General features: G+C 49.6%; 2 protein-coding genes across 9 annotated transcripts in view; one reads left to right on the forward strand and one right to left on the reverse strand.

Annotated features, from left to right (window-relative positions):
* Positions 1–14,695, forward strand: part of KLHDC4 (kelch domain containing 4) — a 324,942-nt gene that overhangs the window by 16,112 nt on the left and 294,135 nt on the right. The window lies entirely within an intron of this gene.
* Positions 10,587–14,695, reverse strand: part of BANP (BTG3 associated nuclear protein) — a 101,888-nt gene continuing 97,779 nt past the window's right edge. For all 8 annotated transcript variants that reach the window (XM_061174505.1, XM_061174509.1, XM_061174508.1 and 5 more), the window contains 2 exons: positions 14,358–14,501; positions 10,587–11,209 (listed from right to left, as the gene is read on the reverse strand). In XM_061174505.1, coding sequence (XP_061030488.1) covers positions 11,138–11,209; positions 14,358–14,501 — 216 coding nt within the window. In that variant the 3' untranslated portion in view covers positions 10,587–11,137. The remainder of the gene's footprint in view (positions 11,210–14,357; positions 14,502–14,695) is intronic.

The following is a 14,695-nucleotide window of genomic DNA, read 5'->3' on the forward strand; positions in this document are numbered from 1 at the left end:
CCAGTGCGGAGCCCCACGCAGACACTGAGAGTGTGGGTTTCTAGCTGTGCTCCGACACTTGCTTGGCAGTGACCCCTGTGCTCGCCTCCCTTGATGAAACAGTGAGGCTCTGCCAGCAGAGTGAGGGCGGGAGGAGCTGGAACAGGCTGGGGAGGGGAGAGTGGGCTCGCCGGGCAGAATCACGCGTCCCCTGGGAAGCACAGGGTCCTCCCCCGCTGATCTGTGCAGGTAGGCGAACAGTGGGATTTTCTGTGTGGGCTTTTGCTAGATGAGTAAGAGTTCAAGCAGGTTGAGGAGGGAAGAGAGGGCGTGAGGGGCGAGGCGGTCAGCGGGTTATGGCTCCTGACTGGCTCCCGACTGGGTGAAGGATTCCTGGGCTCAGGATGCCAGGGAAGGGGGCCAAAGCCCAGGAGACTCCAGGGCCAGGGCAACAGGGTGCCTTGTGACCCACCAATGGGGACAGGTCTCCCTCGGGAGGTTCGTGATTTTCCCCCATAAACATCGTATGCATCTTTAATTGGATTTATTTCTTGATATTTTATATATTTTACAGCTACTTTAATGAAGGCTTTTTAAAGTTTCATTTTTATGTGACTGCTGATGGAATGTAGAAATGCAGTAACACTCTGTACAGTAAGTCCCCTACATACAAAGCTTCAGGTTGTGACCTTTCAAAGACGCAAACATGCCCCTGTATGCCAGCTGTTGTACCATACTACTGTACTTTTCAAGGTACTGTACTGTAAGATTAAAAATCTTTTATTTTTTGTGCTTGTTTTTTATGTATTATTTGTGTGAAAAGTATTATAAACCTATTACAGTACAGTACTATGTAGCCAATTGTGTTAGTTGGGTACCTAGGCTAATTTGTTGTACTTATGAACGCACTCTCAGAAGGGAACTCGTTCATATGTAGGGACTTACTGTAAATTGGTTTTGACCCCAAACCTTGCTAAGCTCTCTAACAGTTGCGATAACATGTCTTTGGAAATTGTTTGGAATTTTCTAGAACACAACTGCATCACCTCAAATAATGACAGCTTTGTCTCTCCCTTTCCACTCCTGAAGCCTTGTTTGTTTCCTTCTCTCCCACGGCTTGGAAGGCCTTCAGCTCAACACTGAACCAAGTTCCTGGGGTCAATGGTGAGCCTGCTGCCGGCTGGCCGGGCTTTGTGGAAAGCCTTGATCAAGGTGAGGAAGTTCCCTCTTATTTCTAGAATGCTGCCTTTTTTTTTCTTTTTTTTTTTTTTAACATTTTGAATAGAGGCTGAATTTTTTTCAAAGGCTGGCTCTGCTTCTGTGGAGCCAATCGTGTGACTTTCCTCCTTAATCTCTAAATGTGTTGCGTCACAAACCAGGCTGCACTCCTGAGCTAAACACACATGGGCACCAAGGAAACCTGAAGGATTTATTGTGTTCATGCTTGTGAATTCATGTATTTAGTTGAGGGAGCTCAGCCCGGTTCCTAGAAATAAAATAAAACCTCAAGCCCGATGTGTTTCTCGGTACCAGCAAGTCAGGCAGCGAATGATCTCCTGTCTGTACTTTGCATTGCCAGATTTGATTTGCTAATATTTTGCATAGAATTCTTTTTCTCTGAGTAAGATTGGTCTGTAATTTTCTGTCCCTACTTATCTTCTTCGGTTTTGATGCCAAAGATATATGAGCCTCATAAACTGAGCTGGGAAATGTTCCGTCTCTGTTTTCTGAAGGAGTTTGCAAAAGGGTGGGATAAGTCCTTCTTTGAGTGTTTGGTACACCATTCTTCATTTTGGCTATTTTCTTCTACCCTATTTTCCAGTTCACCAATGATCTCAGCTCTGCCTAATCTGCCACGATACCTACATCCTGAATTCGCCATTTTGATTATTCTATGAAAGTTGTACAATGACGCTTTTGTACTTTGAGAAAGTTTTCAGGTCACTGTTTAAATTCTCAGTGTTTCTCTCCCTGAACATCGTAAGCAGATTGTTGGAAAGCCTGAGATGAGTCCAACACCCGTGGTCCACTGTTTATGTTGGTTGCGTCTGTGCTGCGTTCGCTCGCGTTTGCCTGCTTATCCCTGATTGTGTGCTGGGTAGTGAGTGTGCACAACTGCTTGAGGACTGAATTCCATGCTGTCTTCCTTTCACAAGGATCGTGTTTGCTTCACCCGGCAGTGGGGACACAGCAGTGCAAGACCTCGGCAGCCCAGCGTCTGTACCCCAAGAGGAGCCCCCGTCCTGTGCCCCCTTCTTTCTTGCCTTCTTTCGGAGCCATTGGGTACTTTTCCTCACAGCAACTTCCCCCCTATTAGTCTGGAAGCTATAGATACTGTTCCTAGTCTTTTAAGGGATAAGGAAGGACAACTTAATGGCCTGAAGCCCAAACTACTAGTTCCCTACCATCTTCCCGAATACTCCCTTCATCACATGCTACTTCTTTTTTTTTCTTTGTAAGCCCCACAGACATTACTTTCTCCTACGCGGCCGATTTTCTGGACAACTCACATTTACCACTTTCTCTGTGCTTCCTTCCTCCCCAAATCTCAGATCCTCCGTCTGGCACCACCTGCCTTCTGCCAGAAGCGTAGGTTTTAAGATGTTTTAGTGCTGGCCGACCGGCAGCAAACTTTGGCCCTTTGTGTGTCTTATTTAGAAAGAAGAAGAAGACAAAAAAAAGCTTTTAGGGTGAAGAGTGACAAGGAAAGCATACAAATCACGGCACACCTTCCCACAGCGCCAGCGCACTCAGATTAAGACACGCAGAGATGCCAGCCCCCCGCCCGCCCGCCTCACCACTGCCTCTTCCTCCCTGGATGATTCTAACGCCAGGGAGGAAGGAGGCTCGTCCTGCCCCTCTTGAAATGGGCATAAACGGGGTCACAGTCCTGCCTCTGTCCCCACCCATCGGTGTGACGGCAGGCCACCATCCACTCCCACGGCTGTTGGCGTCCCGTGGGAAGGGCAGGCCAGGCCAGAGGAGGCACCCGCACTGCTGTGAAGGGTGCGGCGCCTGGAGGGGCTGCTGGACCACCCGCCGGGCGAGCTCTCCCCAGTAGGAAGTCTGCGCGCTTCCGCCCAGCCCCGCCCACGCCTCGCGGGAGGCCCCACCCGCACACCCCTCAAGGTCGTTAGTCTTTCGAATCTTGGTGATTCTGGAACCATCTCACGGTGGCTTTGACTTGACCAGTGGAGCACTTTGTCAGACGTTCGTTGGCCGTTTGGAGGTCCTCTTGCTGTGGTCTGTTCATGCGCGCATGTCTTTTGCCTTCCTTCGGGGGAGTAGCACGGGGGCAAAACTCACTAATCATTAAATAATTTGGCAGCAGTGAATGAATGACCGTTATAAACCCCGCTTCTGAAAATGATCAGACGGTTTCCTTCCTCCACCCCATCCCTCTTTCCCCGTCTCCCTAGGGGCACCCGCGCTTTGTCCATTCCAACATGGACTTGTCTGTCTTTATTCCCTTCCTGGTAGTAAGAGACCTTATTATCTTACAGGTCCAGATATATGTCCTTTATTGGCTAGAAGGGCGGCAAACACCTACCCCGCTCTGTGGCTGCTGGGGTCAAGGTCATGCTGCTCACACAAGACGGAACATGAGCCTCTTTGTTTGTTCGGTGCAAGAGTTTATAAAGACGGCTGTTCTTCCGTAAACATTTCCAAGCACTTAACAGTGAAGTCATCTGAGCCTGGAATTTTCCTTGTGGCAAGTTTTTAAGTTATAAATAAGATTTCATAAGGATAGGCGCTATTAAGAGCGCCATCAGGAGGGGGCAGTATAGGAGTTCCCAGTGCTCATCCCCTCCCAGGAATGTCCCTTTGAACAACCATCCACACGTGAAAATGCTTCCCAAGAGCTAAGGACTCCAGGTGAGGGATTACAGCACGTGGGTGGAGCACAGAAATAAGACAAGACACAATGAGGAGGGTAGAAAAGACAGTTTCACATTACCCATCCCCGCCTCCCCTCCCCCAGGCATAGGCTGTCCAGCAGAGAGACACCCTCCCCACTGGGGAGGGCCAGTGACATGAGCGCCCAACTTCACCCTGGACTCTAGCACCCGCAGGTGGCTGCAGGTGCCCGGCTTGCCCCAGGGAACCCAGGCACCAGGCCTGCCCACCGGCTGACCAGGTACCAGCGGGAAGCTGCCCAAGGACTCCAGCAGCAAGCCCACCTGCGGACACCATCCTATGACCCACCCGGGTTCCTGGATGGGCCGACTGGTGAAGGACTTTCCCTGCCAAACCCAGTCTGTATAGTTGGAACAGGTGCCTACTTCTTCTAATGTTCAGACACCAACACAAGGCCACAAGATCACGAATAATCAAGGAAACAAGATACACAAAAGGGAACTAATACATCCAAAAAAAACAAATCTTTATAAAAAAGAAAGGGAACTAATGCAACTCCAACAAATGACACCAAAAAATGGAGGTCTATGAAATGTCTGACAGAGAATTCAGAAAAATCCTCTTAAAGAAACTTAGTGAGCTACAAGAAAACACAAATAGACAACCAAACGGAATTAGTAAAACAATGCATGAACAAAATGAGAAGTTCAACAAAGAAACAGAAAACAAACACACACCACCCATCCACCCCCAGAAACCCTAAAGTTTAAGAATACAGTGACTTAAATGAAGAATCTGATAGAGAGGTCCAACAGCACAAAGAATCTGTGAACCAGAAGGCAGCCCACTTGAAATCATCCAGCCAGAGGCGCAAAAAGAAAAAAAGAATGAAAAAGAGTGAAGAAAACATGTGTGAACTATAGAACACCGTTAAAAGAAATAATGGGTACAATACTGGAATCCCAGAAGGAGAGAAATAATGGCCGGAACTTCCCGAAGCTGGAGGGGAGATTTAGACCTCCAAGTTCCTAAAGCTCATAGATCCCCCTAAAATTTCAACCCAAAACTATCTTCTCCAGGACACAGTACAATAGAACTGTGTAAAATGAAAGCCAAGGGGAGAGTTTTAAAAGCAGCAAGAGAAAAAGAAATTCGTCACATACAAGGGAAGCCCCATGAGGCTATTAGTGGGTTTCTCGGCAGAAGCTGTGCAGGCCAGTGGGATGATATATTAGAAATGCTGCCAACAAAGAACACCCAGTACAGCCATCCTTCCGAAATGAAGGGGAAATAAAGTCTTTTCTGAAGAAATAAAAGCTGAGGGAGCTCCTCACCACTGGACCTGCCTTACAAGAAATGCTTTAAAGAGCTCTTCATGCTGAAATGAAAGGATGCTAATCAGTAACATAAAAGCACATGAAAATATAAAACACACCAGCAAAGGTAAGTATACAGTCAAACTTAGAATACTCTAACACTGTAATATGGTGGTGTGTTAATCACTTAACTCTAGTATAAAAGTTAAAGGACCAAAGTATTAAAAATGACCTATAGCTACAATTAATTTGTCAATGGATACACAAGGTAAAAAGGTGTAAATTGTGACATCAAAAAGATAAAATGGGAGAGTTAAAGGGTAGAGTTTTTGTATATGGTCAAAGTTGGTGTCAGCTTTAAAAGGATTGTTGTTAAACCTACAGGGGATACACAAAAGATGAAGAAAACGGAATCAAAGCACACAGTATAGAAATCATCAATTCACAAAGGAAGACAGCAAGAAAGGAACGAGGGAACTACAAAACAGTAAGAAAACAATAAGATGGCATTAGTAATTCTTCATTTATCAATAATAACTCTAAATGCAAATGGATTAATTCTCCAATCAAAAGTCACAGAGTGGCTGAACAGTAAAAAAACAAGACTCAAATGTATGTTGTCTAAAAAGAGACTCACTTCAGCTTTGAGGACACACACAGGCTCAAAGTGAAGGGATGGAAACGATATTACACACAAACAGGGAACAAAAGACAGCAGGGGAAAAAAAAAAAAAAGACCGCAGGGGTAACTATACTTACATTTTTTAAAAGTTTTGACTTTGAGTCAAAACTGTAACAAGAGACAAATAAGGTCATTATATAACGATAAAAGGGTCAATTCATCCATTTATCAAAAGGATATAACAATCATAAATGTATACAGTGCTCATGGTGCTGATATTTTAAAAAGATAAAATTGACAAACATTTAGCTAGACCAACTAAGAAAAAAAAGAAGATTCAAATAAATAAAATCAGAAATATAAGAGGAGACATCCAAGTGACACCACAGAAATACAAGGGATCGTAAAAGACTACTATGAACAATTACACACCAACAAACTGGATAACCTAGAAGAAATGGATAAATTCCTAGAAACATACAACCTACCAAGGCTGAATCACGAAGAAATAGAAAACCTGAACACACCAATACAAGTAAAGAGATTGAGTCAGTAATCAAAAACCTCCCAACACAGAGAAGCCCAGGACCAGATGGCTTCACTGGTGAATTCTACCAAACATGTAAAGAAAAATTAATGTCAATCCTTCTCAAACGCTTCCAAAAAATTGAAGAAGGAATATTCCCAAACTCATTTGCAAGGCCAGCATTACCCTCATACCAAAGCCAAAGATACCACAAGGAAAGAAAACTACAGACCAATATCCCTGATGAATATGGTTGCAAAATTCTCAACAAAATTCTAGCAAACCAAATTCACCAGCACATGAAAAGGGCCATACACCATGACAGTGATCCCTGGGATGCAAGGATGGTTCAACATACACAAACCTATAAATGTAATACACTATATTAAGAGAATACAGATAAAAATCATACCATCTCAATAGATGCAGAAAAAGCATTTGAAAACTAAAATATCCTTTCACAATAAAAACTCTCAACAAATAGTTATAAAAGGAACATACTTCAACATAATAAAAGCCATATATGACAAACCCACAGCTAACATCATACACAATGGTGTAAAGTTGAAAGTGTTTCCTCTAAGATCAGGAATAGGACAAGACAAGGGTGCCCACTCTCACCATTTCTCCTCGATCTAGTATTGGAGGTTCCAGTCAGAACAATTAGGCTAGGGGAAAAAAAAAAAAAAAAAGACATCCAAGTCAGAAAGGAATAAGTTAGTCTCTGCCTGCAGATAATATGATCTTATATATAGAAAATCCTAAAGGCGCCACCAAAAAACTGTTAAAACTAATAAACAAATTCAGTACAGTTACAGGATACAAAATTAACATACAAAAATCAGTTGTTTCTGTTTCTGTACACTAACAATGAACTATCTGAAACAGAAACAAATAAAACAATCTCAATTACAATAGCATCAAAAACAATAACTTATTTAGGAATAAATTTAACTAAGTAAGTGAAAGATCTGTACATTGAAAAATTATAAGACATTGATGAAAGAAACTCAGGACACAAACAATTGGAAAAATATCCTGTGTACATGGATTGGAAAAAGTAATATGGTTAAAATGTCTATACTACACAAAGCCATCTACAGCTTCCATGCAATCCCTATCAAAATTCCAATGGCATTTTTCACAGAAATAGGAAAAACAATCCTGAAATTCTTATGGAACCACAAAAGACCCGAATAGCCAAAGCATACTTGAGAAAGAAGAACAAAGCTGGAGGTATCACGCTTCCTGATTTCAAACTATATCACAAAGCTATAGTAATCAAAACAGTATGGTACTGCCATAAAAACAGACACAGACCAATGAAAGAAAATCAAGATCCCAGAAATCAACCCACACATATACGGTCAACTTGTATTTAACAAGGGAACCAAGAATATTCAATGGGGAAAGAACAGTGTCCTCAATACATGGTGCTGGGAAAACTGGATAATAACATGCAAAAGAACGAGATTGGACCCCTATCTTACACAACTCACAAAAATTAACTCAAGGGCTTCCCTGGTGGTGCAGTGGTTGAGAATCTGCCTGCCAGTGCAGGGGACACGGGTTTGAGCCCTGGTCTGGGAAAATCCCACATGCCGCGGAGCACCTGGGCCCGTGAGCCACAACTACTGAGCCTGCGCGTCTGGAGCCTGTGCTCCGCAACAAGAGAGGCCGCGATAGTGAGAGGCCCGCGCACCGCGATGAAGAGTGGCCCCCGCTCGCCGCAACTAGAGAAAGCCCTCGCATAGAAACGAAGACCCAACATAGCTATAAATAAATAAATAAATAAATTTATAAAAAAAACAAAAAACAAAAAAAACCAAAAATTAACTCAAAAGGGATTTAAGACTTAAATGTGAGACCTGAAACCATAAAACTCCTAAAAGAAAACAGAGAAAAAGCTCCTTGACACTGGTCTTGGCAACAGTTTTTTGGATATGACACCTAAAGCACAAGCAACAAAAGCAAAAATAAACAAGTGAGGTTACATCTAACTAAAACCCTTCTGCACAGCAAAAGAAATAATCAACAAAGTACAAATGCAACCTACAGAAGGGAGAAAATATCTGCAGACCATCCATCCGATAAGGGGCTAATATACAAAATATATAAAGAATTCACATAACAGCAAAAAAACAAATAAATCAATGGGAAAATGGGCAAAGGACTGGAATAGATACTTTTCCGAAGAAGACACACATATGGCCAACAGGCACATAAAAAGAGGCTCAACATCGCTAATTATTAGGGAAATGCAAATCAGAACCACAACGAGCTATCCCTTCACACCTATCAGAACAGCTATTATGAAAAAGACAGAAAATAGTTAAGTGCTGGCGAGGATGTGGAGAAAAGGGAATCTTTGTGCACTGTTGGTGGGAATGTAAATTGGCACAGCCGTGATGGGAAACAGTATGGAGGGTCCTCAAAAAAATTAAAAATAGAGCTACCATATGATCCAGCAATTCCACTTCTGGGAATATATCTTAAGGAAATATAAATTTTTCTCTAAGCACAGCTTTCGATGTATTCCATGAGTTTTGATATGTCGACCTGTCGTATTTAATTGTCAATTAGAAATACTTTTCCACTCTGATCTCCTATTTGACCTTCTTCCTGGTCTGGTGTGGGGGTGACTTGAATAAGGTTCAAAAGAGCAGGTGGGAAGAACAGAAAGCGTGCCCCGTGACCGCCGCATGCTGTGTTCTACACGTCGATTAGGTCAAGTGCACTAATCACGCCGTCTGGACATCCCACACCTTACTGACTTTTTTTCTGTGCTGTGTTTCCTAAACGTCTGTTATAAATATTGACTTTGATGCCTTACAATTGTACAGCATCCTGATCCTTTCTCTCCAGGGCAAGGAAAGGGGGCTTTACAACGATTTAGCTCCTTTCCTGCCTGCCCCAACCTTCAGAGCAATGTTTTCCAACATTTTATTGTGAGGCAGTTTACGTGGAGTACTAGATACACCTCCTCGTTGTTGTATTTGCTCCCCCCCCGCCAACCTTCTGCTCTCAGAATCTCCTCCTGGGTCCATATTCCTGCTCTTGAAGAAAATGTCTTACAGCTTCCTTTATAGGTTGGAATCGTCTGCAGGTGACACCCTCATTTTTGTTCCTAACTGTTTTTTTAAATGTTGCCCAATTCTTTATTCTTAATAACCTTGAGAGATAATTTATATCCCCAAAACTTCACCCCTTCGAGTGTGCAATTCACTGACTTCTAGTGAATCTACAGAGTTGTGCCAACAGCACCACTAATTCCAGAACATCTTCATCCTCTCCAGAAGAATCCGCATTTGCAGTATCAGTCACTTCCTACCTCCCCTCCCCCAGCCCAGGCCACCGCTCATCTGCTCTCTGTCTCTATGGATTTGCCCGTTCCGGACGTTTCATATCAACAGAACCACACAGTATGTGGGCTATTGGGTCTGGCTTCTCTCATTCAGCACGTGTTCAAGGTTCATCCACCTTGTAGCCTGTGTCAGTGCTTCTTTCCTTTTACAGCTGAGTTACAAGGCTGCTGTGTCGGTGGACCCCATTTTGTAGGCTGTTCCCAGTCTCCGGCTATCGTGAAAAGTGCCGCTATGAATGTTCGTGTGCACATTTACGTGTGGACATACGGTTTCAATTCTCCTGGGTGTACACCTCAGAGCAGAGCTCTGGGCCAGATGCCAACTGTCACCGGCGTTCTTGAACAGCTGTTCTACTAAAGACCCGATTCCGTGTAGAGCATTTTTCCCTCAACGCCTCTGCTTCTGATGTTCCCGCCCCCCATGAGGGTGGCCCATCCTTCCTCTCTGGCTGCTTCTGGATTATGCTTGTCTTCGACGTTCTGCGTGTGTCCAGGCATGGCTTCCTCTGTATTTCTACGTGAGATCTGTTCTGCTTCCCCAGTCCTTTACGTGTCATCTTCCTTCTATTCTCTCCTTCTGGGATTCCAGACACACGTTAATTAGACCGTCAATATGGCATGCTCCTTCGGACACGACTTTCTCTAAGGACCCCCCAGAGCTGGGCCTTTCTGGGGCTGGAAGAGGCCATGCCATTCAACAGCGCAGCTTACTTGTGGGAGCGCCCCAATTCTGAAGGCTCACGCTGCCTCGAGGGACACCGCGCCTGGAGACACTCCATCGTGCAGCCCCCTGCACCCCAGGCCCCATCACGGGACTGCCAGGACAGCCACGCCCCTTCCTCTGGAAGGGCCCACACAGCTACATCAGGGCCGCCACAGGCCCAGGGGCCATCTCCTAAGAGGAAACAACGTGACAGCCGCTGTGGTCATAAATACATTTTATTCCATTAGAAATGCACAATCACAGTGCTGACAACATCCCCCTAGAAAAGTAGGTAAGCAACGTTTCCATCAAAATTGTTAGTCTTCTTTTGCAAATACCTATTCTCATTACGCTGAACAGAGCACACAGCAAAAGGCTTCTGCTACTCCACTTTTTTTTCAATTTTGTTTTTTGTTATAAACACCATAGCAAATTAAAAAAGCTGTTTGAACAGAGAAAAATATCGTAGTTCTTGATTTCCTGCGTGTACTTAACGCAACCGCGCTGTGCTTCCCGCTCCTTCCCCGGACACGGCGGGGTGATCAAAAGAAACAGGGTCTTCGGGCGGGGGCAGCAGGGGCTACCGTCGTCTTTATTTACCGGCGCGCTCTCCCCGAGGATGAGGCACTCGGATGCACTTGAGCAGAACGTGTGCGGGCCCCCTCCCGTGCGAAGCCGAGGGACGGGTGCGTGTGAACGGTGCGGGTGACGGGAACCAGCGCTGAGCGGTGGCTCTGGCTCGGGCCCTGTCTGGTCGGCGGCCGTCCCCTCACTGGATCTGGATGGCCCCATGCTCCAGCTGCATCTCGGACTGCAGGGTGGGCTGCAGGGCGTCGGCCGCCTGCAAGAGGGGAGAGGGGGCTTTCTATCAAAGGGCCCAGTGTGCGCGTCCAGGCCACTCCCTGGTCACGGACACCAGCGGTTTTCAGGCACAGAGTAAACGCACACCCGAGCTGGAGGGTGGGGCTGGGGGCCCGAGTGTCGCCCCTGCTCTGGGAGAGGATGCTCCCGGCAGCTGTGACAGATCCGGGGCCACGGTCCGTCTCTGCGGGGCCCTGTCTTGGCCCCTGCTCCCCCCCCACCTACCCACCGCCTCCCACACGTGCCCCTCAGCTCCCGCCACCAGCACTGCATTCCCATTCCCACCCCTGCTTCCCACTGGGCGTGCACTCCAAGTGGTCAGCATATTCACAGTTTTAAGGTAGTTTAAAGGAAAAAAACACAGTCTTGGAATAAGTCACTGACCATCCATCTCAGCCACCAAGAATGGGCTCCCAGATGGAGATCACTTGGGGGGTTTTTCAGACTCCCCTAAGCCGCTGGTCAAAGGCAACATCAGACTCTCAGAGGTGGGCTCCGTGGCTCCCCTGAGGACCTGTAGCTGGAGGGGCCCGGCGGGGGTGGGTGGGGCGCGGTGCGCGGAGGAGGAGGTGGAGAAAGTCACACAGCGGAGGCAGAGTCCCGGGCGGGGCCAGCACTCCGCCTACGACTGCAGCTCAAGGGGCCGTTTGCGGAGGCAACACGGCATTTTCATAGCGGGGGTGGGGGGGTGGGGGGGTGGGGGGGTGGGGGGGTGGGGGGGTGGGGGGGTGGGTGCGGTTCCCCACCCATCTGAGGACTCAGCACAGGCCTCCTCCGCGCCGTCCCGAGGCCACGAGAGGGGCTGGGCTGGAGGGACGACACAGACGTGGACCTTCTGGAAAAGGGAATGGACTGGCGCGCGCTGGCAGCTGCAGAGGGGGGCGCTCCAGCCCTGCCACAGGCTGCGGGGGCCCCTCCCCTTGAAGATCTGGAAGAGGCGGCTCTGAGCCCAAGCACCCGGGATGGCGGGGCAAGGGCGGTGGGGGGGGGGGGGGAGGGGGGCTGGGCTGGGCACTCGGGAGACCCACACTCTGATGGGGAACCCTGCCCTTCCCCCTCGTCCTCAAAACGCGGCAGGAGACCGGGGCCCCAGGCAGGAGCGGAACACAGCGCAGCGGCGCCAGCACAGACGGGGCGCCCTCTCCCCTGGCCATGGCTGCTCTGGGGAACGGGCCCACCCCTCACGCAGCCTCTGGGGCTCGGGGGGCTCGGGGGCCTCGGGAGCCAGACCCGTCCTTCCCCAGGCACCAGGTGAGGAGTACGACCCCGTTCTGAGCAGCAAACTCTGGAAGGAAACCCACAGGAGGGCGGGAGGCCTCCTGCTAATGAAGAGACCATCGGGAGACCCGTCCCCGTGCATGAGGCGGGCGGGGGCCCAGGGAGGAGGCTGGGCCCCGGGGACCAAGCCCTTCTGCGGGGAAGACACCCCGGGAAGTGCACATGTCCCCCTCCGATCTACTGCTCTGTGTCCTACGTGGTCCCCAAGACCTGCCGGGTGTGACTAGAGACCAAGACACTGGCGGGAAGTCAGGCGCCGGGAGCTCAGTGGACATGGCTCCCCTCGACAGTGACACCCGCACAAAGACCACAGACCTGGGCCAGGAAGACCCGCCACACGACACGCACCCCAGATTCAAGGCACACATTCTGACTACCCCCGTGCGTGTGAAGCAGCAATGACATGGGCGTCAGACCCGCCCAGCTCGGACGGAGCCCTGGGGTCCTTCTTTAGGACAGATGTCCCTCGCACCACATCAATAAGCTCGTCCACACCCCCACCCCAAGTTCTGTGGGCTCTCTGTCGGCCTCATGCCCTCTCGGTCAATCTCCAGAGTGGCACATGCCTCTCTGATCACCGCTGCACAAAAGCACAAGTGTCCAGGCCATGGCTGCTGCCCACGTGGCACAGTGGACAGGTCTGGGGAGAGCAGGGGGCTGCGCCTTCTCCAGGACACACGTTCCAAAACTCTGGGCCAGGTGGGGACTTGTGAACCAGGGTTAAGTCCCCACAGGACCGCTGATCACCCAGCCAGCCACCTGGTCACCAGGGCCACCTTGGGCCACCTGCCTGGCCCTGCTGAGCCGCATTCCTCAGCAACTACCAGCGGGGACAGGACACGACACCTACACAGCGACCAGCGGAGGCCGGGAGGGGAGGGGGACCGCGTGGAAACTCGGGGCTTTAATTCTAAGCGTCAAGGCCGACGGCATGATACGCGCACCTCATCAGTGCTGGGCAGAGGAGGGGGTCCAGGGAGGAGGCAGGGAGGGGCCAACAGGCTGAGGTCACACGATGAGAGCCCCCCGCCCAGAGGTGCTCAGCAGTGAGTCAGCAGTGAGTCAAGCCCACAGCCCGAGGTTTGAGGGCACCCGTGTCACCCTGGCCCCAGCAGCCTGAGCTGCTCCAAGGGCACCCTCTCCGGACCACGCCCTGACAGACCTTGATCACACCGCCCCCAAACAGGCTCAGGCACGAGCACGGGGGCCCACGCCTGGCTCCCCCATACCCAGGGGTCGCCCGACCAAGCACACTCACTGGGGTCGGAGGTGCGAACGCTTCGAACATCTCGAGCAGCAGCGCCCCCGCCGAACTGACGGCTCAGAAACTGTCCAGATGGAGCCCAAGCGCTGCTTTTCTGGGGCTCCCGGGAGAGCGCCAACCGCGAGCAGCGCGGGAAGAGGACCGCAGCCCAGCGCGGCACAGCTCGGCCCACCAGAGGCTGCCACGGGGGAAAAGGGCAGAGGCCACAGGCAAGGGTTGCCAACTGACTGCCCGTGGCCGGCAGGTGCGCAGACCCTGGGTCGGCCCTGCCCCAGCCCGAGGAAGAAAGAGGTCTCAGGTACACTTAATTTGGCCTCTAAATTTATAGGTAAACATTTGCATGAGACAAGAGTATCTCAAGAAATGGTTTAAGGCTGGTATCTGGGCCAAGAAGTAACCTCTCACCTTTACACTTTCAGGCACTTACAAGACATGGAGTCCCAAGCGAGCATCTACGTCCACACCATGCACCTCTCATGGATCACTTACCTTCCTCGCGGGAGAAGGCCCAAGGCAGAAATGCCCAAGCGTGTTCACTACCTGCAGGAGGCCCGAGCCCTGTCCACTTCCCAAAGGGAGGACCCACCTGGGCTGCAGCGGTGTGGTCGGTCACCGGTGCCAGCTGCACGTACTGGACCTGGATGTCGCTGCCCTGGAGTGGCGAGCCGTCCACCCCCGTGGCAGCAGGGTCCGAAGAAGCCACGGCTATCAGCTGGGCCCCCTGCAGCACCTGCAGACACAGAGCAGAACCGCGTCAGCACAGACGGCGCCGGGGGAGGCCGCCCCGTCCTACCTGGACCGCGGGGCGGGGCACCTGCTGACAAGGGTGTGGCGTGCAGGTGTGCCGTGTGGATGTGCACGGCAGGACCAGGCCGCTCCACTGCATCTGCAAGTCACCTCCCTCAAACATCCAAGTGCTGGACA

This window comes from Eubalaena glacialis, chromosome 18 (genome assembly GCF_028564815.1).
Source record: "Eubalaena glacialis isolate mEubGla1 chromosome 18, mEubGla1.1.hap2.+ XY, whole genome shotgun sequence".
In the NCBI taxonomy this organism is placed as follows: domain Eukaryota; kingdom Metazoa; phylum Chordata; class Mammalia; order Artiodactyla; family Balaenidae; genus Eubalaena; species Eubalaena glacialis.